The sequence below is a fragment of the Thalassophryne amazonica genome, chromosome 22 (assembly GCF_902500255.1).
Source record: "Thalassophryne amazonica chromosome 22, fThaAma1.1, whole genome shotgun sequence".
Lineage (NCBI taxonomy): Eukaryota > Metazoa > Chordata > Actinopteri > Batrachoidiformes > Batrachoididae > Thalassophryne > Thalassophryne amazonica.
In genome coordinates, this window is record NC_047124.1 from 24,873,412 (window position 1) to 24,898,198 (window position 24,787).

Sequence of the window (24,787 nt, forward strand, 5' to 3'; positions counted from 1 at the left end):
TACTATTTCATACTGTTTTTACCAGCTCTTGAAATGCTAGAAAATAATCTTGTCTTTTTTCTGATTTCTCTCGTGGACACAAATCACACTAACGCTGCCTTTATTTATGTCTAAATTCATGCAAAATCATTTCAGCGGGGGTTGTGTAGAACAAAGTATGACTATATGTTTGACGTTCAGAATATAACCACTGTAGAAAAAAGGCATTAACAGTTTACTTCTCTGATTTAATCTTGTTTTCTTATTGACAATGACACACGCCCCCAGTTGTTATCAAATCAACATGTACTAACCATCGAGTACATTGTAGGCATGTCTATGGGATATTACATTGGTCAAACAAAGTGTACAAAAGTTTCATTAATTTGAGTGACAAAATGACAGCATTTGTTGTTTTTGTCTTTTATTGTTAACAAATCGTAGTGTCCAGCTCTCTGTCTGCCTCTCTGTCTACCTACCTATTCATCCCCTCTATCTACTTTTCCATCCATTTTTCCTTCTACCTATCCACCCATCTGTACTCCTGCTTACCCATCCATCTCTCAATCTATTGACCTACCCTTCCATCCATCCTTTTGCCTACCTACATATCCATTGATCTATCGACCTATTCATCTCCCCAACTCCTTACTGACCCATCCATCTATTCATCTACCTATCTACCCATCCATCTCTCAATCTACTGACCTACCCTTCCTCCCTACCCATCCATCCATTCATCCATCCATCCATCTGTCCACGTAGCTATCTATCTACCTAACCATCTATCCATCCATCCACCTACCTCCCTACCCATCCATCCATCCATCCATCCATCCATCCATCCATCCATCCATCCATCCATCCATCCATCCATCCATCCATCCATCCATCCATCCATCCATCCATCCATCCATCTGTCCACCTAGCTATCTATCTACCTAACCATCTATCCATCCATCCACATACCTCCCTACCCATCCATCCACCTACCTCCCTACCCATCCATCTGTCCACCTAGCTACCTATCTACCTCCATCCATCCATCCATCCATCCATCCATCCATCCATCCATCCATCCATCCATCCATCCATCCATCCATCCATCCACCCACCTCCCTACCCATCCATCTGTCCACCTAGTTACCTATCTACCTAACCATCTATCCATCCATCCACCTACTTCCCTACCCATCCATCTGTCCACCTAACTACCTATCAACCCATCAACCCAACCATCTGTCCATCCACCAACCTCCCTACCCATCCATCTGTCCACCTAAATACCTATCAACCCATCAATCCAACCATCTGTCCATCCATCAACCTCCCTACCCATCCATCTGTCCACCTAGCTGCCTATCAACCCAGCCATCTGTCCATCCATCCACCTCCCTACCCATCCATCTGTCCACCTAGCTACCTATCAACCTATCAATCCAATCATCTGTCCATCCACCAACCTCCCTACCCATCCATCTGTGCACCTAGCTACCTATCAACCAACCATCTGTCCATCCATCTACCCACTTACCTATTAAGTATCTGTCTGTTGGTTTATCTGTCTATGGTATCCACCTATTGCATTTTACAGGGTATTTGTGTTTTTCCAAAGCATAAGAAAGCAACTTCATACCTTGCATTTGTACAATTTTTACTTTTAAAGCAATAATTACCAGAGTTTAGTTTGCTTCTGTGTTTTGTACCACATATTGTAGGGATTGATCTGGACCTTATATAGGATGCTGCTTAGAAACCTCCATAGAGTACATTTTATGTTCTGATTGTAAATATTTAATAATCCTGTATCAGTGCTGCATTCGTCTGAGTAACAGAGGCAATGCAGCATGTTAGAGTCACTCTTATTTAGGCTGTTTGCATCAGTAGAAGCCTGCAAGATGTAAAGATTCTGTGTACGTTGATGCAAATGCCCGAACGTGTGCATTTCTTTTGTTGCCATGGCAGCGATGATGCTGAGGTTTTATTCTCGATTCCTATCAGTGGTACATAAAAGGAGTGTTGAAGCACAGTGATTATTCTCCACGTGGATCTGAACCAAGCCACTTTATCGTAAACTGTAAACGTTAACACACAGCTGCAGTAGAAAACAAGATGAGGAGACACGGAATGAGAGCTGATAATGAAGTGGTCCCCTGTGGGATACTTACACGCGGCACTTGTTATCAGTATTCACACACCGGTGGTGTTTTAGTCTTGTAAAAGAAAAGAAAATAAGTACTTCTTTGTACAATAATTTCAAAAATTTATGCAATCATCTTCAGTAAAAACTATCTATAACGACTAAACAGTTCACACTTCTATGAGATGAAGTTTTAGCCTCGTTTCTTACTGTACAGTAGCTGAATGAAGAAAAAACAGCTGACAAAAGTGGTATTTCATTTTGCTGGATCTAATTTAAACTTAAGAGATTATATTATTACTGGTTTAGAACACCTTGGGATCCCCCCCAAGAAGAGTTTGAGGACTTGCCGTGGATAAGGAAGTGTGGGATGAGGTGCTTGGTCGGCTGCCACCGCGACCCAGACTGGATAAGTGTCAGAAAATGAATGAATGAATGCATCTAAACGTTTATCCAGATCAATGTACCAAAATCATATACCTTCTTATATAGAAATATTTAATCCCTCCCGCCCCCCCACAATGATCAACTGTCAAGGAAATGAAAGCTGTATTTACTTAACAGAGTTATGTCCATCAATCCCACAAAAAGGTTGATTGAATGGGAAATATGAAGTTATTTATTGTATAGCAACTGCTTACAATTTGTTTTCCCATTTAAGCAATTTAGATGAAGTAAATGCACCGTCATTATTTTAGAATGAATATTTCCTGAGAAAAGAAACAAAATATAAATTGATCAAAATGAAATTGCAATGTAAAAAAAATATTATGTCTGCCTACAGTTTTATTGGGCTTTCCCTGATCTTATAGTCCACATCCTGATATTTGATCCTGATCTTTCATCCTGTTTGCAGTTTTCTTTCTCATGATCCTTGATCCTCTTCCAACACCTTTTGATCCTGATTGCTTTCTTTCTCTTCATCTTTAATCTTGACCACTCATTTTTGATCCTCTTCCAGGAATCTTTGTCTTGATTGCACTTTTTCTTCTCTTGAATTTTGATCCTGATCATTCATGTTTGATGCTGTTGTATTGGTCTTTGATCCCATTTGTTCTGTTCTTTTTTCCTGAACTTTGATCCTGATCGTTCATCTTTGATTAGGTTCTACTACTCTTTGATCCTGGTTTCTATGTTCTTTTTTCCTCCTGAACTTTGATCCTGATCATTTGTCTTTGATTCTGTTCCACTGGTCTTTTAACCTGGTTGCTGTTCTTTTTTCTCTTGATCTTTGATCCTGATCATCGTTTATATCCTGATCTTTGTGCCATATAAAAGTTCTAAATTTGTCTTTTATAAACTTGAATAAAACTTACCTCAAAGTCTTCTAAGGAGGGAAAACAATCAGTGGAGTTGATGGTTGATATTATTTATTTATTTATTGGCCGGTTTAGGAGGGATGGGACATAATCAAATATGCAGTACTTTAAAAACAGTACCCCCCCCCCCCCCTCCAAAATCCATGCTTTATGTATATATCTAACTTCCCAAACACTCAACCAAAACTTGTTTATTTTGTACTGTTTACACTGTGCCAAGTTGTACTTTAATACTTGTCCATGTTTTGTGCTGAAGTCTATCTAAATCTAGGAACTATAACAAATTATGGTTACATGAACACTGTTTTCAGAAACAAGCAATGCACATGTTTCGACACCAGGGGGCATATCACTTTGTGACATATTGAGACAATTTACCACCATTTATGACGCCTTCCTTTTGATGTGTACTGCTGAATAATGTTTCAAACCACAGGTGTTTCAAAGGTTTTGAAAGTGTTCAAAGCAGTGTTCCACTTCATTTACAATACTGATGTATAAAAGTTGGCACCATGCCCAAGCCACACGTTCTATCCAGGCTGTACTTCCAGTTTTACTTTCCCGATCTGTTATATATTTTGGCCACTATCATATTTCTCCCCACAGTTGCTAGCACGTTAGCTGGGCAGAGCAGAGGGCAAATACCATGTTTCCACTTATCAGCCAACAGGTGGCAGACAAGTCTATGGAATATTGCATAGCCAAAACAAAGTTGCTTTGTTGGTCGATGTGGGATGTCATCATTCACCAGATGCAAGTGGGTTTGTCCTCATTACATACTCTCTTGATTTGGTGAGTTGCAAGATGATAGCATTTATTGTGTTTGAGTTCTTGTCTACACACTCTGGCTGGGATGGACTAACTCACTTCCTCACCCACTCATCTACATTATTGCCATTGAAGCCCACGCTGGGACCAAAATATTTATGGCTTATTTTAATTGGAGATGTGCAAATTTAAACCGTTCTCTTTTTTCCACCATATGGCCGATATAGACATTGTATGTCGTTCCCAAAATAGACACCCTTTAAGTAGCTTGTTGTATGATGACCTGTCCCAATCATGTGTCCATTTTTCCTATTTCTTTTGTTTTTGGAGACATTTTGTACCTTATGTATATTTTTTTCCTCTCCTTTCACTTGCCATTAAAGATATTGTTTTGGCAGATTACACTTTCTTTCTTTCTTTTTTGTTAACTGCACTTTTTAGATTTCAAAGAGTGCAGTTTTGAAGTACACTCCTTAATCCTTGAAGTGCAAAATGGCACCATCAAACCCTCCTTTTCAGCCCTATTGCATTATTACTGTTGTGCGACATCGTACACAAACATCAAGCTGTTTCTGGAGTGAGGCCTGGCTAAAAAAAGTCATTGCCTATAACTGACAAAAAGCTTGTTGTTTGAAATAGAAAAAGCTCAGACCCTGGGCAGCGCTAACCTAAAAGTTAGCTTTGATAACCGCTAATCCGCTAGCTGTGATAACTCCACATCAGTAAACACTTAGCTAAAGCTACAGATAACTGCTAACTGCTAGCTTTTTTCTGTTTTCTTCTTTCCCCTCCTTTAACACCCAGAACATCAAACCGAAAGAGTTTAAATTTAATATGCTGTATCACAAACGTGAAGGTTAAAAAAAAAAGTTTAGCATGCCTAGATGATCAAGATGTACATAAATAATTATAGGACCAAATAAAATTAAAGAATATTTTCCATTTAATATACAATTTAGTCACAGTGCAGAAAGTATTACTTGAATAAGAAACACTTAAAAATAAAAACAAAACAAAACATGGAAACTCATTTTATCTTTTCTGCTTTACATCTCCTCAAGGTGATGCTTATTGCCTTTGCACAATCTGTCAATTTCACTTACTGGATTAATGTATAAACTCCAACAGGCACAATCACATATTTTTGACTGTTAACCTTTAGTTAAAATAAATAAATAAATAAATAAATAAGTATAAGTATAATTTAAGTTTTTGTCCTGATGGAACATTAACCCCTTAACGCCTATTGTCGCATATATGCGACAATATATGACTCAAATATGCAGCATACCAAATTGACCAGTATGCCTGTTGTCGCAAATTTGCAACATACCATTATTATTATTATAACATTATAACATAAATTATTACCAAAATACCAAAATAATGTAATTAATAATCTCAACATTATTTACCATCTACTTAAAGGCAAAAACACACACAAAACATTTTTTTATATACAGCTATATAAATTCAGGCATTAAGGAGTTAATGTGATTTATTTTCATCACCAGCAGAGTGCTAAAGAGACAAAGGATGGCTGTGGTGAATAAATAGAGTGCTGTGATGCTAATAAAATAATTGCAGGACTTTTACCTTTTAAAATCAGTGATTTTTTTTTTCTTCTTCTTCTTCTTGGCAGCGGGACAAATCGGTGGGGGCTGAAAAATGCACCTGGAACACTGTACCATAACACAGGGGGACTGCTTTAAAAACACTGTGTTATTAACAAGCAGTTTCCGCAATAAGGAATTATAATATTTCAAGACGTCATCTTCCAAAAAGATGGGTATCTTACATGGATAAGAGTTTTTGTCAGGCTGTGATGATGAATCCGGCTGAGAGGATGCAACAGCTCAGATTGACATACTTTATTTACTCTGTGTTCTAGGGCAGCCAAAAGGTGTGCTTCACATGACACAAACTTTCTTTTTTGTGAATTAAAAATAGAGCCCGACCGATATATTGGCTGGCCGATATTATTGGCCGATATAAGCCCTTTTCAAAGTACTCACTATCAGCCAAAACTTGGCCGATAGAATGCCGATAATTTCTCATAAACAGAAAAGTTACTGAAATAATGTTTGTGTCAGCAATGTAAAATGTCCTTACACCGTTTGTCCAGTAGATGGAGCTCTGACTCCATTCAACAGAGAGCTGCTTACACCCCTGCTTAAATGTGTTCATCACCGGCCCCCGTAGTTCGCCATCACACTGCACTGATCAGCTGAGAAAAGAATACAAGTAAGTTTATAAGGATCTATATCCTTATCCTGAGCCTATATCTAAGTTGCAGCAACAAGAGGTACAAGATCAGATGTATTTCACAACTCTTTTTAAGGATATGTATTTATTTAATTCTTGATTGCATTTTTTGAACTTGAAAATTCTTCTCTGTTATAAAGTTAATCAATGTGGGGACAAAGCTTCAGCTTTTAGCTCATACCTTTTTTGTTATGGGTCCAAAAAAGAACATTTTATTCATTAAAAAAAAAAAATAACATCAGCTGATTTATCGGCTATCGACAAATCAGCCGATTGATCGATTATCAGCATTTTTTTCATCCAAATATTGTTATCGGTATTGGCATCAAAAAATCCATATCGGTTGGGCTATAATTAAAAATAAATAAAATGCAGGCTCTAACAGGCTTCTTCCTGTTTCTAGGTTTTTTTTTAGGATTGAAATAACAGACATTAACAGCGTTGTGTTTGGGTCAGGTTTGAACAGAAATATGAGGCCCAAAATGAACTCTAGAGTAGAGTAGGCAGTCCTCAAATACTGAGTGATTGTGCAAGGAGTCTTGTTAGGGAAGCCACCAAAACACCCATGACAACTTTGTACAGGCTGATACAGGCTTCTGAGGCTGTGGTAGGATTTTCTGTGTATAGTGCAGGTATTGCTTATCGACCTGACTGTATATTTGTAAAAAAAAAACAAAAAACAAAAAAAATAATAACAATAATAATAATAAAACATTGTTTTTGACCAGAAAATAATGTACAATATGTGTGCATGTGGTACATATAGCAGCATGGAACCATAGTCAATTTAAAAAGAGACATACAGTATTTTTTCTGTTTTACATGACAGTCAATGGACCAGGAAGAAGCGAAGAAAGGTGTAAGTTGTGCTGGTTCGGCTGTATCAAACTGCACCAGGGCACAGTGACCTAAAGAGTGGAAAACAATGAAAAGGAATAATATTACATCATATAGAGACTAGCATGGGGAAGAAACAGAGCAGGCACAGAGAGCAAACTTTTGATAAACTTGGTAAAACACTAGGTGGATGAAGTTGGAGATAAAATATTCTAGGTCAAGATGAGCTCCTGTAGAAGAGGTTGGGGAGGCGGGGTGTAACATGGCGACTCGGAGAAAGTCTACAATAATAATGTCATTGAGTTTTTTTCCCCCCACATTTTGACTTCTGACCACAAAGAAACCATGTGACTGATGTGCAACAATTGCAAATGTGTGATCCAAATTTCAAACACCAGCTTACTGCTGAGATGCGTAAGCGTAAAACTGGAGCTTTTGAACCCGGTGTCGCCAGCCGAACGGTCCCCCCCCCCTAAAAATCAGTTAGCCATGCCTTCACTGCGCTTGTATCATTAGCCGCGGTTCACCGATTATCACTTCGTTTCTGCTTCAAACTGCACTCCAGTCATCATCTATCTCAGCGACAGATAACTGAAGCTTTAGTACAACAATCATTTCCACATAAATTCAGCATTATTTCATCATAACAGACGGTGGAAGTGATCAGACCGCAGCTACACGAGCTGCTAGCTCATGTGTTCACTGCGCGTTGGTTATTTCGCCTAGTTTCTACTTAAAACGGCCCCGTTTCTGCTTAAAATTGACTTTAGAATGATTTAAGAGGTTTTACATTTATCATCTGATGGTTAATAATCCCACTAACCCATTTGATCACCTTGGGTGAGCTCCGAAATGACGCATGTGCAGTGGAGGCAGGGTGGACAATTTTTAGGGGCAGACTGTTCAGTCTACAACAACGGTTTCATAAAGCAGTCTAATCTTGTTTTGTGGACTAAGCTGACTTAGTCGACTCATCTTTTGACATTAATCGTTGCACAAAGCGCTTAGTCGGCTAAAATTTTGTGTTACCCGACAAAATCATTTTGGATTGGTACAGAGGAGGCTAATCTTATTTTAGTCAACAAAACTTCAGTGTCTTACCTCACAAAGGGTGGCTGTCATGTCCCACCACTTGATGGAGGAGGAGGGAAGGAGAGACTTGCGGGGGGGTTCCGGAACCGGAAAAATACGTTGGAGATGTTTACGGATGCCGAGATCGGGAGCGCTTCTCCTCTGTTGCGGCGGACTCTGCCATGTTTGTAGCAGATGGACCAACCCGGAAGTAAACAAAACTGTTTACTTGACAATGGCACTCGCGAGGCCACTATGACAGTGAAAATCGTCGACTAATGTAAGATGGCTAATCTACAAGTTTAGACTTTGATGTGAAACTGAGATTAGACGGATGTTGGGCGACTAACCTTAGTCGACTAAGTTAAGTTAACAGACTAAAAGACTACACTGCTTTATGAAACCGGGCCCTGGTTTGCAATGTTTTGAATGTGAGCACCATCAATCGTGTTGAGCCTCTGCATGAGATTGAAAATCACAAGTTAAATACAGTCCACTTACCATTTATGTACAATGTTTTCCGTGAGGCCCTTTGGTGTCGGTGCCTATTGCTGGATTTGGATAGGCATGTATGCCTTGCTCTATTTTCAGTTTCAATTTATTCCATTTATATAGCGCCAAATCACAACAAAACTATCTCAAGGCACTTCACAGAAGTAAGGTCTAACCTTACCAACCCCGAGAGCAAGCACATCCCGATTTGCAAAGGCCAGGTCTACACTTTTTAAACCAGCCAGTTGCCAGGTCTGCACTTTCTAAGACCACCTGTTAGGAGGCAAAGCTGGATTAAGCCATTTCACCCCGTTTTAAAACTTTTTTTGGATTGTGGACCATCAAAGTAAAACGGCACCCTGTGGAATAGCCCTGTAACTTCCCTAGTCAAGGCCAGTATCCATTTGCAGCTTGGTGGACTGGGACAAGGCAGGTGAATTGTCTTATTCAAGGACATCAGTGTGTAATGTAACTGGAAATTGAACTAAGATCTAGTTATTTGCAGGCCAACTCCTATTCCACTTATTTACCTGAATAAAAAAGCAAGTCCTACTTCAGCCCTGAGGTTCACTGAATTCTATGATTTATTCTGGACAGTACACCGTTCTGACACAGGTTACTTCCCCAGTTAAGGCCATTATCCATTTACAGCTGGGTGGTCTGGGTCTTGTGCAACCTGTACAGGTTGTATGACCAGGAATCAAACCTAGGTCTACATATTGGAAGCCTACCTCCTTATCCCACTTAGCTACCAAGCTGACACAAAACTTGTCTTTACCTAAGTATATTGTTAGTGTCCTACATCTCTGTCATATCTACACGACTGACATGAATTTAATGTTAGATTTAGGGCTGAACTGAGACAGGAAATGAAAGATGGAAATAAAATTTTTTTAAACATATCCGAAGACTCGTGAAGCTCACATCTGTTCAACATTTTCTGATACCAAGTTAACATTTAAAGCATTTATATTTCCTGCCTCCAGAACATGCCGTTAATGGCAGTTAGATTTAACAAACAACATAGTGAGTCATCTTGCCTGACAGAAAGACGTGGTCGAGTGCATAAAGTTTTGGCAGACTGACTATTTTATGCACTTGGATGCCACCACAGTGCAGTTAATTCATTGGGCTAATTCAGTGGGTTTAAGAAAAATATTACATTTACTGTTAAAGGTATGGGACCTTTCAGATTTCGTTGCCCCCTATTTTGCTTGGGGTTGCCAAAGTGGCTCCACTATGGATCTGTATGTTGCTTGCTCAACTTTTACCCCAGATGACCTTTCAAACACAGCTCCACATGTGCATACAGAATGGGGCACAGGAGGCCACTTGCATCACCATGCTTCCCTAAGAGGACCTTCTCAGCTAAGTCTAGGAACATGTTCTGGTATTGTGCATTGTTGCATCCACAACTCCTCATTTGCGTCATGAAACCTGCGTAAGGGATCAAGTAGGGGATTGCCTGTTGGGGTGAAATATGGTGGGGAACTTCTCTGCCCCATGGCTGCTACAGTAACTATGACAGCCCAACAGGAACCCTGAATACAAGAGAGCTAACGGGGCTCTGGTGAATCAAGATGTCCTCAACAGTGAAGTCTAATGAAAGCTGAAGCAGGTCCTGAAACCCTGATAGTCTGGGATTTCCCAGCCATAGGACCAGTCTAAGGATCTGTCAAGGACCATATGTTTGTTGGCATGCAATGACATTCCCACATCAAACAAACCCAAGCAAATACATCTCCAGGTCGACATTGGGTGTAGAATCCTGTCCAGGACTCAACATAAAGGCTGCCTTCCTCACCACCAAGGGATTGCCATGATGATGATGACACAATAGGTACTAGACAGCAACCACCCAAGCAGACAACCAGTCCATCTCAGCCTTTTGAAGATAACCATCCATCTTCTACAACTCAGTGAAATATCAGTGTCCTACTGACATTTCACTGAGGGTGGTCTCAAACATATGAGTTTGAGACCCCTGGTGTAGAATGTTCCAGCAGTCTTTGTTGGAGGTGCCTGTCATGAGAGTGAAGGGTCATCTAGACCTTGAATCGTGCCATCAGAAGATGCCTTCTCCTGGGCATCAGCCAGGGACCAACTGGTGGCAATGGGGAGGAGGAGGGAGGGTTCAGGTCAGTGACTGTAAGCAGCAGAAAAGTGAGTTAGAACTGACATTTTTAAAATCACATGCATGTCATGTCTCCTCATGGTCTTTTTGTAGTTGCTGAGGTCCTCAGCACTGAGATACCTGCATGCTGGATCATGGCCAAAATGTAGCCAACATTCCCTCTGGATGTAACAACTACTCATCACCTGAGTCTCACTAAATAACCATTGATTTGATGGTACTCAAGGATCCTCCAAAGAGACCTAGTACCAAAGACAGCTAGTCTTCAGCCTTCGACTCTTCGGCATCATCATGTATGACGCAAAATGAAAAGAAGAAAGGATGTGCAGCACTGCGGCGGTTGCAAACCACTATCTACTGCATAATAATGAAACTATTACTGTGCCTCTTCCATCTGCCACATTCGGTAATGCAACTCCCCGCTTCTTCTTTTGTTTATTTCTACTTTCCCTGACTTTACTTCTACAAATCGTGTTCCCCGTTGAGGCTGCTTTGTCTCGACTTATCAACTTAATTCTATTCTCTGTCACACGCTGTTATTCTCTTTCCGTTGTCATTGCTTCCTTTTACTCCTTTTATATTTTGTGCCGTGGCGTAGAAATGTACATCGTGACACAAATTGAGGTGCACCAAATTAGCTTCTAGTAATTATCGGAGGTTTTGAACCTCTCTCCGCCTGTTATTTAACAGTATAACCAAAGCGAGGACCTGGATCTTCGATGAACACGTATTGTTCCAGTCTGACTGTCGCAGAGGAGGAAAGAGAAGTAGTGAGAGATGGATGGTCCGCCGCTCGGAGAGTTTTACCCTGGCTTCCGAAAACTAGCTGGGAAAAGATTGCAAACAGACTGCAAAAAGTCCATTTGCATGACGGAGGACTCAGAAGGCAGCTGGGCGCGGCCGGCGAGCGTTAAAGCAGCTGCTCGTTCTTGGTTACCTCCTCCGATGCGAATGTGAGAAATGTTTCTGTGCAACCAGTTCAAGCTTCATTATTACTCTTCTGCCGTTGTTCCGTATTCTTTTTTAGCGTTTCTCTGGCTGCCTGTTCCTCTTTGTCTCGCTCCTATTAGCGCTATTGATGCACAGCACACAGATGGGAGCCTGTTGGCAAAAATTCAGCTCAGACACTCTTTCACAGTGAGAGAGAGAGAGAGAGAGAAAGCCATGTTTTATTAATGCATGCTGCAGTGGCGTTTTTGCATCTCGCTTTTATAAACATTTATTCTTTGATATGAAGACTTGTGGTTCATCCTTACTGTTTTAAAAGTGAACTCGACAAAGCTGAGGGCATTTTTGGCAGTCCATCTGCTTTGTTGTAACTCTTTTCTCTTATTTATTTATTTATTTTTACTTTTTTCCTCCTGCCGTAGTAACTGGGACAGGTCTAAAGGCCTTTGGAGCTCCTCTCCTATATGCCTCTGTCAGCTCAGAATGATTTAAGACCCATGCTAAATATACTCAGTTTTCTGCACTTTTCTCAACTCTATTTGTGATCCATTCACCCCCCCCCCCCCCCCCCCCCGTTGGCTATGCCGTGCTAGATCTACCTTGAAGACTCTGGAGACAGGAAAAGTTGACTAGTGATTTTGTTGTACAACAGAGGTCTCAAACTTCATCCCAGAAATGGCCGAGAGGGTGCAGGCTTTCTTTGCAATCATCCACTCCACCAGGTGATTTTACTGATGAACATCACTTTGAGCAAGTGGAATCAGTTAATCAGTGAAATCACCTGGTGGACTGATTGGTTGCATAGAAAACCTGCACCCTCTTGGCCCTTTCTGGTACAAGTTGAGACCCCTGGTGTAGAATGTTCCAGCAGTCTTTGGTGGAGGTGCCTGTCATGACAGTGAAGGGTTATCTAGACCTTGAATCCTGCCATCAGAAGAAGGCAAAGGCAAAGCTACTCCAAGGCATCAGCCAGGGACCAACTGGTGGCAGTGGGGTGGAGGAGGGAGAGTTCAGGTCAGTGACTATAAGCAGTAGAAAGGTGAGTTAGAACTGACATTTTTAAAATCACATGCATGTTTCCTATTTGTCATGAGTCGATGACTAAAAGGAGGACCACTTGCTTCCAGTTGGAGATTACTGCTGTTACTGATTAGGTGAATTTGAATGAATGATTGGAAATATTCCTGACAGAATGTATGCTACACTACATTTCCTGGCATGTATTATGTGTTGGCAGTAGTAAATAATTTGTGACGAACCATTTGAATTAACAAACTGGGGAGTTGATGGGGAGGTGATGGTCTCGTGGTTAAGCTGTTGGGCTTGAGACCAGAGGATCCTTGGTTCAAATCCCAGCCTGACTGGAAAATCACTAAGGGGCCTCAGGCAAGGTCCTTAATCCCCTAGTTGCTCCCAGTGTGTAGTGAGCACCTTGTGTGGCAGCACCCTGACATTGGAGTGAATGTGAGGCATTCTTGTAAAGCAGATGGAAAAGTGCTATATAAATGCAGTCCATTTACCATTTTATTTACAAACTGATAAACCTGTGTATTGATGAGTGCAACAAATATGTACATACAAGCTAAACAACAAAAACAAAATCCAGTCATCTCCTATGGAAGATGTTGTACCAAAAGGATTTTCTTTTATGCACATCCTTCACTGAATTCCACCTACCAGTTTAACAGTGTCAATACCGTAGGATGCATCAATTAAGCACAAAAGTTCAAGTTATCTCCCCTAAAATTTGTCTGATTGGAATTATGTTCCTTGTTGTACATCTTCATATGGTGTAGCGGCCAAGCGATTAGTGCACTTATTTTTGTAGCAAAAGGTTTCCACTTCAAGAGTGATTGTTATTATCCCCCAAGCTGCAGTCGGTCAAATGGCACATGAGAAACACAACTCTACAACAGATTCATTTTTCTGCCATTGGAGTCGTCTTTTCAGAAACAACAGACTAATGCACGATTCCAGATTTGTCTACCTATCTGTGTCCTATCTGTGTCCTATCTTGTGTCCTGTGTAACTTGCAGTTACTCCAAACTTGTGCATGTGGTGCTCATTGTTATTGTTGGGGGTGGCAGACTACAAACTAAAGTAATGACAGCTGAAGCAATCAAATGAGAAAGGAGAGTGTTTGACTTGATGACTTGGCTGTTCTGTCATTGATATACCGCTTTTTATATGTTGTCTGTTTTTTCCATCCATCCATCCATTGACCTACCTGTGTATCCCCCCATCCATCTGTGTACCCCTGCATCCAACTATTCATCCAGCAATCCAGCCAGCGATTCAACCATTCACCCATCTGAATACACATCAAAAGGTCCCAGCTGGAGTCTGTTTTATCCATCCATCCATCCATCCATCCATCCATCCATCCATCCATCCATCCATCCATCCATCCATCCATCCATCCATCCATCCATCCATCCATCCTTGCATCTGTCCATCTGTGTACCCCTGCATCCAACTATCCATCCATGCATCCAGCTAGCAATCCAGCAATTCACCCGTCCTAACATACATCAAAAGATCCCAGCTGGAGTCAAACTGAGGTAGCACCAACCCCTGAATACTACCCTGTTCTCATGTGGGTGATTCTTAGACTACGGGCACTTATTATGTCCTTTGATCATATTGTATGAAAAACAGAAAAAAAGGGGAAATTTCACACTTTTATAGTTATCTTTACAATGAAAGTGTGTTAAGAAATTTGTCCTAGTAGTCTATGATGACTTTTTCACCTTTTTTCAGCATCATTATATGCAAATATTGCCGTTTTGTGCTTGTCCCACACCCAGACTTTTGATCTTCAATGATAAAAATGAATGGTAAACAAATGTTTTTTCTAATGTTTTAAAATATCTCTGAATAAAATATCAGTAAAATAATCAAAACATAATTGGGGTATTCAATGTCATACAACTGTTGTGATTTTTTTTAAACAAAATGTAGTTGTCCCACACTATTGCCGTAATTTCCACCACAACACTGTAATGTCCCTAAACAGTTTGTATGAAAAATTGTTTGGGTAGTTTCTATGGAGATAAACAGTGACATCAGAGCACATGTATATAGCACCAAATCACAACAAACAGTTGCCCCAAGGCGCTTTATATTATAAGGCAATGGTGTGGTGGAAATTACATTTACAAGGCCAATAGTGCCCATAGTTAAAGAATCACCCATATACTTTTCTTCTCTCTGTTGGCATTATTCAGATGGGTAACTGACCTGTTGGTAAAACATCTACCCATGTAGCCATTTCACACACTTTTTTGGTTCACATTTGTCTTCACCGTGTGAAATCTGACATCCTTCCAGTTACATTATAAAAGAAAAAAGTTGTAACGTGAGAGCTTTCTCACTTTGTAGAGGTATTCTGTTTCTCACTTCCTAGAGGTTTTCTATTCCTGTTTCCCATTGGGAAACCTTCCAACACTGCAGGGAGCCTAGAAAGCAGAGCCCCAGGTGCTAGATGGAAAATGGTATCTTGCTGGAGGATACTTTAGCAGTGTCTGACTCACAGCAGCATTCTGCTGCTCCTTTGGGAAAAGCCTGGAGAATTAAACAGTCAAAGAAAGCTTTTCTTGCAGCTTTAAATAAACACAAACACACACACACACAATACCTTCAAGTAGAACACACAAGAAAATGAAAGGTATTGGAGAGGCAATGCATACTCTGCGTGCACACACACACACACACACACACACACACACACACACACACACACACACACACACACACACACACACACACACACACACACACACACACACACACACACACACAATGCATTTTGTGGACTATTCAGTAGGTTAACGTTTCTCATAATCCACCTGGCGGCCCTCTGCGCTTCCCAGAATGCACCACATCGTCAGCAGAGTTCCAGCGTGTCACAGCACATGGAAACAACGGCTGGCGAGGATGTGGATGGTGTTGATCCAGCAAGTTCACGGGCGATTATGATGATGACACGTTCTCCCAAGTGGAGAGGGTTAGCTAGAGCAGGTGTAGCACCTGTGATGGACTGCCATGCTCTGATGTTGTCTTGTTGTCCAAACTTCACGAGGTTCATTTATATTGTGGCCTGAACCGGAACTCTGCTGAAACTGACCTCGCACGTAAGTCACGGATGGAAAAATGGTGTGAGATCCAGAACTGCGAAACAGCAAATGGTGATGCAAGTTTATGACATTTTATTGACTTCATTATGATGCCACTTATACCATGTAATTATAAACCATAAGCTGATTGATATGATCTTTGGATCACCTTTCTAGCCCTATTGGGTTTGAAGATATCTTAGAAAATGTATTTTTGGACATTATGATGTAATTTTATCAGATCTTTGTCATGTTATCGCTCGCACTGTTTGATTTCATATGCCATAACCAGCTTTACATCATCTCTGTAGGCCTGTTTGTTGCAGAAACATCATGGAAAATGTCTTTTTTTGGACTATATTTTTAACAGTCTTGACTTTGACTTTTGACCAATCTGCTCCAAACGTTTATCATCTGGAGACACATGCAAGGAATTGTACTGACCGGTGTCGCCGACCGAACAGTCCCCCCCTAAAAATCGGTCCACCTTTTGCATATGGCATGCGTCATTAGCCGCGGTTCATGGATTAAAACCTTTGTTTCTTCTTCAAACTGCCTCCAGTCATCATCTGTCTCAGCGACAAATATCTGAAGCTTTTGTACAACAATCATTTCCACATAAATTCAGCATTATTTCATCATAAAAGGCGGCGGAAGCAATCAGAGCGCCACGGCTAAACGAGCTGCTAGATGATGCGTTCACTGCGCATCGGTCATTTCAAGCTTCACCAAGGGTAAAACTAAGTGGCAAGTGAAGTCATACCCCGTCCAACTGATGAGTATGTGTTATGTCTTCTCCAGACTATCAACAGCCTTGTTTCTGCTTAAAACTGAGTTGAGAATGATTTAAGAGGTTTTACCTTTATCATCTGATGGTTAATAACCCCATTATTCTATTTGATTGCTTTGGGTGAAGAAACTCCGTCTCAGACGACCTGCTGTGGTTCCGAAACGATGCAAAAGGCGGCTCGATTTTTAGGGATAGACCATTCGGTCTGTGACACAAGGTTTCCAAGGTATTTTGTACACAGATACACACAAGTAATTACAATACTGTGTGGTACTGCTGGTGGGCAAGGTAATCAACACTTCTTTGAACACTACACTCCCCATGGACACCCAATGTGAGTACTTTCCCCAGTGTATAACCTCAGAACTTTGAAGAAATAAAGTAATTTCCACAGGAGAAGTCTTTGGTACTTTGGTATGAGGTGTAATACATCCCTTGCAAGGAAATGCCAGTTGTGGCACTGTGGCTGTGTGGTGCATTTCCCTCTGGGTTATCTAGTGAGCAGATAGACTACCTTCTTGTTGAGGAGCACATTCACTGGTCAAGGCCAAAAGAATGCCCATATTACACCTGACTGTGGCAGATACATAGTTATTTTTAGGAGATCTGTCTAGAACGCTGGCCACGCTGTTGGCCAGTTGCATAGGGTGGTGGATGTCACTCAACTGACTTGTTCCAGGAAGGTAAAACAGGGATCCTTCTTTAGTTCTAGGTTCACCCCAACATGGACATTGCCAGACAACGGAAACCTCAACATGATCCACCTCGTCTAGAGGTAGTACTCATGAATTCTTTGATTATAAGGGTAATCTTATGTAGTATCTGGGCTTGGCTACCTGAATATAGTTGTCAGTACCACATAGAGGTGGAGACGTGTTGCCAAGGCGACAACAAAATCATTTGCTTTTCAAGGCCATGCCAGCTTAAAAAAATAAAAACCACCAGATATGTTCCGTCAATGGTCCTGTGATGCCTCATGCTTTACACATTCATCACTTCAGTTAGTGTTTAATTATTTTTTCTGCACTTTGAAGAATATTTGTCATGTTGCACCATCACACATGGAAATGTCAAAAAAATGAATTATTATTCCACCTTCATTTACTAGAAAAACAAGCCGTTCTGCGCTATTGTACAAATATCACGTTGAAAACAACCTAAGTGGAAATGAATTAAGCTTGTCTTTATTCCAACCAAAACATTTATCAGAACTGATGAGAGGTTGTCAGCTACCTGCTTGGATAATGCATTAGCTGGATGCTGCCAGGTCCCGTCGTATGGCGTGAGCGTTTCCGGAAAATGCTGTGGCTTTTTAAAAGCGAGAGCTGTCTTTAGCCATGTTACTCATATGTTCGTCAAACTGTTCAAACAGTATGTGATTTAATAATGAATTTCAACTCAAGCTAATCACTGCTTTCAGAACAAACAGGCTGCTTTCGATCAGCATAATTGAGGCCGTTGGAGAATGTTGGCTCAGCATGTGTTTATTAGAGAAAGGGTAAAATACGAGAACGCTTGTCCATGTTGATCCATGCGTTGTGTCAGTGTTCCAATGTGTAACTTTGTGTACTGACGATATATTGGACCACTCCTGAAACTGGACTCCCACCCATTCTCAATCCTCACCATCACATTGACATAATAGCCTTGAATGGACCTATATTGAGCCAGTCCAGTTTTGGGACTGGTCCAATATAGGTAGGAGAAACCGGGGCACGGTGAATCACAGGGCACAGTGAATCAGTAGCTATATCTGCAAAACTACACATATATTTGCAGCAGCTATGCCATATTTTTATGCATAAAGACATCCCCTTATAAATTAGTGTTTTGTTTTTGGATGCATTAAGGGTAAAACTAAGTGGCAAGTGAAGTCAGTTTTTTCTCATAAAAGTAATTTTTTTGGATGTCAGTGTCTTTGTATTTATTTCTCACAACAGAGGAAAGGTGGCACAAAAAATTATTTGTTGGAAGAGTACCCCGTCCAACTGATGAGTATGTGTTATGTCTTCTCCAGACTATCAGCTATTTCATAACATGACTCATGTGTGGCACATGCACCCAGGGCACAGTGAATCAGTCTAGAAAGTGATTTACTAAGCCCCAGGATCAAGTGGATGACAAATATTACTTGTTGAAGCTTATACATTTATTTTTCCATGATTTTTTCCTATAATTTGTGTATATAAACAACTGTTTTCATGTTTGAACAGAAATTCAGACAGTTGTATTTGTATTTGTGTTGTATATAATAGTTTGTAAAGGACTTATATCACTATATAAGACACTCACTTTACATAGCTGGTTTGCTGGATTATAGTTTGTATATTCATCAGCATATATTTAATAATTTTGAAGAAATCTTTATAACCGTGTGTTTTTTCATTATATTCTAAGTTGATTCACTGGGACAGTGAATCAACATAGAACACCCGTAAATTACACTGGAGACATAAATAACACATCCTTATAAACAATAACTTGTTGTATTAAATCCACAATAGAATGACATAAACCTATGCATAATGTGTTTATGCTGCCACAACACAACATTTCAGATCCACTGTGCCCCGGTCTCCCCTATTATTCCCCTATGTTTCTGCTGCCTTACATTTTTTTAAAAATCCTTTCACTTTCTTTCTGTTTGTACTTCACACTCTTCTTCTCCTTCTTCTGTCTATTTTATTGGTGGTTTTAATTCACTGCTATACGGTTTTACTCCTTCAAATCATTTCTCACTATTTGCATGAAAATGGGCGACAATTGGTGTCATTCCATCATATCAGTGACTTATCACAGCGGATTTTCCTATCTCTAAACCCAACACAGCCCTCTCTCCACATATGCACTATAATTGGATTTCCTTTATGCAACACCAGATTCGGCAGTTTGATTTGATTGTATTGCTACGTAAAGCCAAGAAAGTGAGTGAGACTGCGAGAGGAAAGGTGAAAGGTTTGTGTTAAGGCTTATTGCTGCTGTGCAAACCAAACTAAAACCATGCAGGACATCAACGCATTCATGCATGCACCTCTTCAATTACGTACAGTGTGCACACACAAATGCACAGAATTTGCAAAAGCTAGGCAACTGTAACATCGACAATCTGGCTCCATGCAGGTTTTTGTTTACAAATGACTTGTTTGACATTTACGAGGATTGCTCATTCATATTATATCATGTTTTATGAAAATTAATGGGAGTTGCAGGTAAGCACAAGGAAAGAAACAAGTGAACAAAATCGGAATGGCGCACCTGATCTAAGAGTTTTCTTTTGTTTTAAAAGAAAACACCTTTCTTTGAACCTTACAAGATCCCCAACTCATTAAATAAATAAATAAACAAGAGCAAGCCCAGATTTGTAACATCCACCAATCTGGATCCGGTGTCCCGTCGAGATTGTTATGTGGGCCGCTGAAGAGGAGGTACTGCTGGCCCACCACCACCAGTCGGCGCCCTGCTTGGAGTGCGGGCTTCAAGCATGAGAGGGCGCCAGAGCTATTGGAAGTGACAGCTGTCACCTGTCAACCTCACCAGCTGTCTCTCATTAACCTCCTTACAAGAAGCGGATCACAACTCCACCTCCTCGCCGAGAAATCATCTACCACAAAGGTAATTTCTCTGCTGACGTATCGATTGTCTAAACTTTGTTCTGTGTGCAGCCGCATTCCTGTGGTGATCCAGAAGAGGGACCAACAGGAGCTGCACGAGAGAAACGTATCTGGAGGTGGAGGTTTTCCCTCCCAGAGACTTTGAGTGTAAAGGTTGCTGGGTGTGAGGACTCACACTCACCTCCTTCTGTGTCTTCTTTGCCAGCAGTACCAGGGCCGACAACGGAGGACAGAGACCACCTGGGGATTCAGGACTTGGCGGCTCCGGTGTTCTTCAGGCCGTTGGTGGTGGAAGCGGTGTGGGCCCCGGCTCCTCGTTCATCAGAGGTCTCCTATCTTCGAGCCTGCCCACTGTCCTCTTGTATACAATTGGTACCTGTTATTTCTGTTTGTATTCCGTTGTGTACTTTCGCAACATTAAATTGTTACTCCTTTTCTTATCCATTGTCCGTTCACTTGCGCCCCCTGTTGTGGGTCCGTGTTACGACACCTTCCTAACAGAGATGAGGTGAATGTCGAGATGAGGTGCGTCGCGCTACCGCTACTACATACTGTTGGAAAGCACGGGTTCTTGGCTTGCTGTCAGTGTTGAAATTTTTCAGAGTGAGGGCTTACATGAGAACTTACGGTAATGAGAATCAGCGGCGCACTCGTGTGAAACGTCCGTGTTTTTCCTCTGTGTTATGACATCACAGGCTTACGTTTACCGTAATACACCATATATCATTGGACGAATCATATACACTCCCAGTTAAAAGTGTTAACATATGTTCCCATTCAATTGAATGAAAAAGGATTCTGATTGGAAATCCTTTTGGATTTCCATAGAATTCCCATTGACGAATATCCTGCATGATTCCTTCATTATTGTAGTCTACAGTGTCAATGAATAGCATCAAGGTTTTTTAATTCAATTTTCCTTCATTTATATGGAACAAAAAATAAAGTCATGATAAACTAGTATTCAGAATTGTGTCACGGTCTAAATAAAAACATATTGACATGTTTTTGACAGATTCTGGCAAAAATCCACACGTTGAGAGTATCATTTAGATTTCATCGAGAACTGACCCGAAACTTGAGCCTAGACTAGATTTGTTTTCATATATGGAAATCATTCAATGTGCCACTCCATTTCGAAGCAGTGACTTGTTGTACAGCAGACAAACGTTGATCCAGTCAGTCATAGACACTTTTGGAGTTGTCATAGATGTCTTGGTGGCTTCCCTCACTACTCTTCCTGCATTCACTTTTTAGAAGTGCCTATACTCCAGATAGATATACCTTACTGAACCATGTGGTTTGTACATATTCAGTGACTTGAAAATATGTCCATCCTCTGACGTGTGTATATAAATGTACATAATTCATTGGTTAATGCGAAGTTTTTAAACTGTCTTCATTCATATGCAGATGTCCAAATACTTATGATCCTGGCAGTAAATGTGACTGACAGCAAATGCATTTAATTGCTCATAAGGGTATAAATCGGCTGTTTGCTGGTGGAGGTAATCGATATTATTGCTGCAGAAACAGAAGCATTTTATTGATCAGAACAGGTTTTAGGACCGGCTCTCCTTTAACTGAAGGATTCATGACTTTGATCTCTGATTGATGATGTCCAAGTGCCTTTGGGCAACAAATTACTCAACCTCTGGCAAACTGACACCATGTACGTATTTGAAAATCATCAGCATCTGTCATTTTTGCAGCTCACCAATTGTCATTGCACTTGAGCTCAGTAAAAAGAAGAAGCTCTTTGAGTGTCAGTCACTTTAAATGAGTCGTATTAACCAATCACTATTGTCTCTTTATGACATCTGTGTTTCAGGAAGTGCCGGCACTCCGGTGGTGTTCAATGAGAACGGTGATGCTCCGGGAAGATATGATATTTTCCAGTACCAGACCACCAACAGATCTACTGCCGAGTACAGAGCCATTGGCTCTTGGACCAACAAACTCCACCTAAAAGTGAGATTAAAAAACAAAACAAAACAAAAAACACACACTGACACGGGAATCAAATTCGCAGACTCACAGTCGGAAATCAGTTTGAAAAAAAACCGATCAAGACGTTAGGAAACATCATGCACGTATTGTGTTTTCACACAACTTGAGACTGTACAATTGTGAGTACAGCTAACCTAAGTGTTAGCATTGATATCCGCTAATCGGCTAATTCAAACATTAACTGTGATAATGCTAAATAGAACAAAAGGTAAAACATTTAGCTAAAGCTAAAGATCCTTTCAGTGACCCATAATCCTTTGTGTGGTTGTTAGCAGAGGGGTGGGAGTGATTCCGGTTCAACTTGGCTATTGTAAACAACAAAAATGGCGGCAACGCTCATCATGCACAGAGGAAAAAAAATGCAAATCAGCATGAAATGCCCTCTTGGAAGGCATTAAGTTGATGTTTATACACTTTTTTTATGTTTATTGTTTTATCAAATCTCACAACAAATTGCACGCAGATTACGTGCCATCAATATTCCCATTCCAGAAGGTCCTTATGATTTATGAGGAAACAATGAATCTCCCTGCTATGCTTTGTTACCGCGTGACTGGAATCCTCCCACGTGTGCAAAGGATCATGGCACCCTGAAGTGGAGAATTGCTAGTTGCTAACTTTTATGACATAATTTAGCTTTCTCTTTTTTTTTTTTTTTTTGGTATTTACCTTTCATTTTTTTTTTTTTTTTGGCTCTTGGCTTCACTCATTCATTCACTCACTCACTCACACAACTTCAACCGCTTATCCGGGACTGAGTCATAGGGTTCTTGGCTTCAGTTTTTTTTTTCCAAAAACCTGAAAAAATGGACCTTAAAAGTTAATACGTTAACCCTCAGTGGTCCAGAAATATAAAAACCCATTGATTCTCAAGGGGTTCCCAAAAAGGTTTAGCTTGCCAAGTTTGGAATATTGATCAAGATGTACATGGATAATTAAATGTACAAATAAAGTTAAACTGTAGTTTCTATTTAAAAAAAAATCACTTTACTTGCAGTATACAAAATTATTAAATAAATAAGAAATATTAAGAAAAAAATACACATGGAAAATAATTTTAATAATCCAAAAAATTTGTTTACTCTGGCTTGACTTTGTTCTCCTTGCTCTTTTTGAGGTGATAATTGTTGCGTTAGCACAGTGTTACTTTGTGTATAACCTCCAACAGGAACAAATGATTTTAGGGTTTACAAATGTTTTGAACCATTCAACTTTATTCCAAAAATGTTAGCTGAAAGTTATCTGAACTAAATTTAGGGGACGTTTATTGGTCTGCAAATGGTTTTCAAACTTAGCTGGAACACTAAAAGGTTTTTTGATTTGCTGTTGTGCTGTGTGATTTGCTGTTGTGTTGTCCGATTTGCTGTTGTGTTTTTTGATGTGCTGTTGTGCTGTGTGATTTGCTGTTGTGCTGTGTGATTTGCTGTTGTGTTTTTTTGATTTGCTGTTGTGCTGTGTGATTTGCTGTTGTGCTGTGTGATTTGCTGTTGTGTTTTTTTGATTTGCTGTTGTGCTGTGTGATTTGCTGTTGTGCTGTGTGATTTGCTGTTGTGTTGTCCGATTTGCTGTTGTGTTTTTTGATTTGCTGTTGTGGTGTGCAATTTTCTGTTGTGTTTTTTGATTTGCTGTTGTTCTGTGCGATTTGCTGTTGTGTTTTTTTATTTGCTGTTGTGGTGTGCGATTTTCTGTTGTGTTTTTTGATTTGCTGTTGTGGTGTGCGATTTGCTGTTGTGTTTTTTGATTTGCTGATGTGCTGTGTGATTTGCTGTTGTGTTTTTTGATTTGCTGATGTGCTGTGTGATTTGCTGTTGTGTTTTTTGATTTGCTGTTGTGGTGTGCAATTTTCTGTTGTGGTTTTTGATTTGCTGTTGTGTTTTTTGATTTGCTGTTGTGTTTTTTGATTTGCTGTTATGCTGTGCGATTTGCTGTTGTGGTGTGCGATTTGCTGTTGTGTTTTTTGATTTGCTGTTGTGGTGTGCAATTTTCTGTTGTGTTTTTTGATTTGCTGTTGTGCTGTGCAATTTTCTGTTGTGTTTTTTGATTTGCTGTTGTTCTGTGCAATTTTCTGTTGTGTTTTTGATTTGCTGTTGTGCTGTGCGATTTTCTGTTGTGTTTTTTGATTTGCTGTTGTGCTGTGCAATTTTCTGTTGTGTTTTTTGATTTGCTGTTGTGCTGTGCGATTTGCTGTTGTGTTTTTTGATTTGCTGTTGTGGTGTGCAATTTTCTGTTGTGTTTTTTGATTTGCTGTTGTGGTGTGCGATTTGCTGTTGTGTTTTTTGATGTTCTGATGTGCTGTGTGATTTGCTGT

At 40.3% G+C, this 24,787-nt stretch overlaps 1 protein-coding gene across 1 annotated transcript in view; it reads left to right on the forward strand.

The window, feature by feature from the left end:
- Window positions 1–24,787, forward strand: part of grm8a (glutamate receptor, metabotropic 8a) — a 666,822-nt gene that overhangs the window by 522,008 nt on the left and 120,027 nt on the right. Inside the window, exon 8 of the mRNA XM_034163875.1 lies at window positions 22,301–22,440. Coding sequence (XP_034019766.1) covers window positions 22,301–22,440 — 140 coding nt within the window. The remainder of the gene's footprint in view (window positions 1–22,300; window positions 22,441–24,787) is intronic.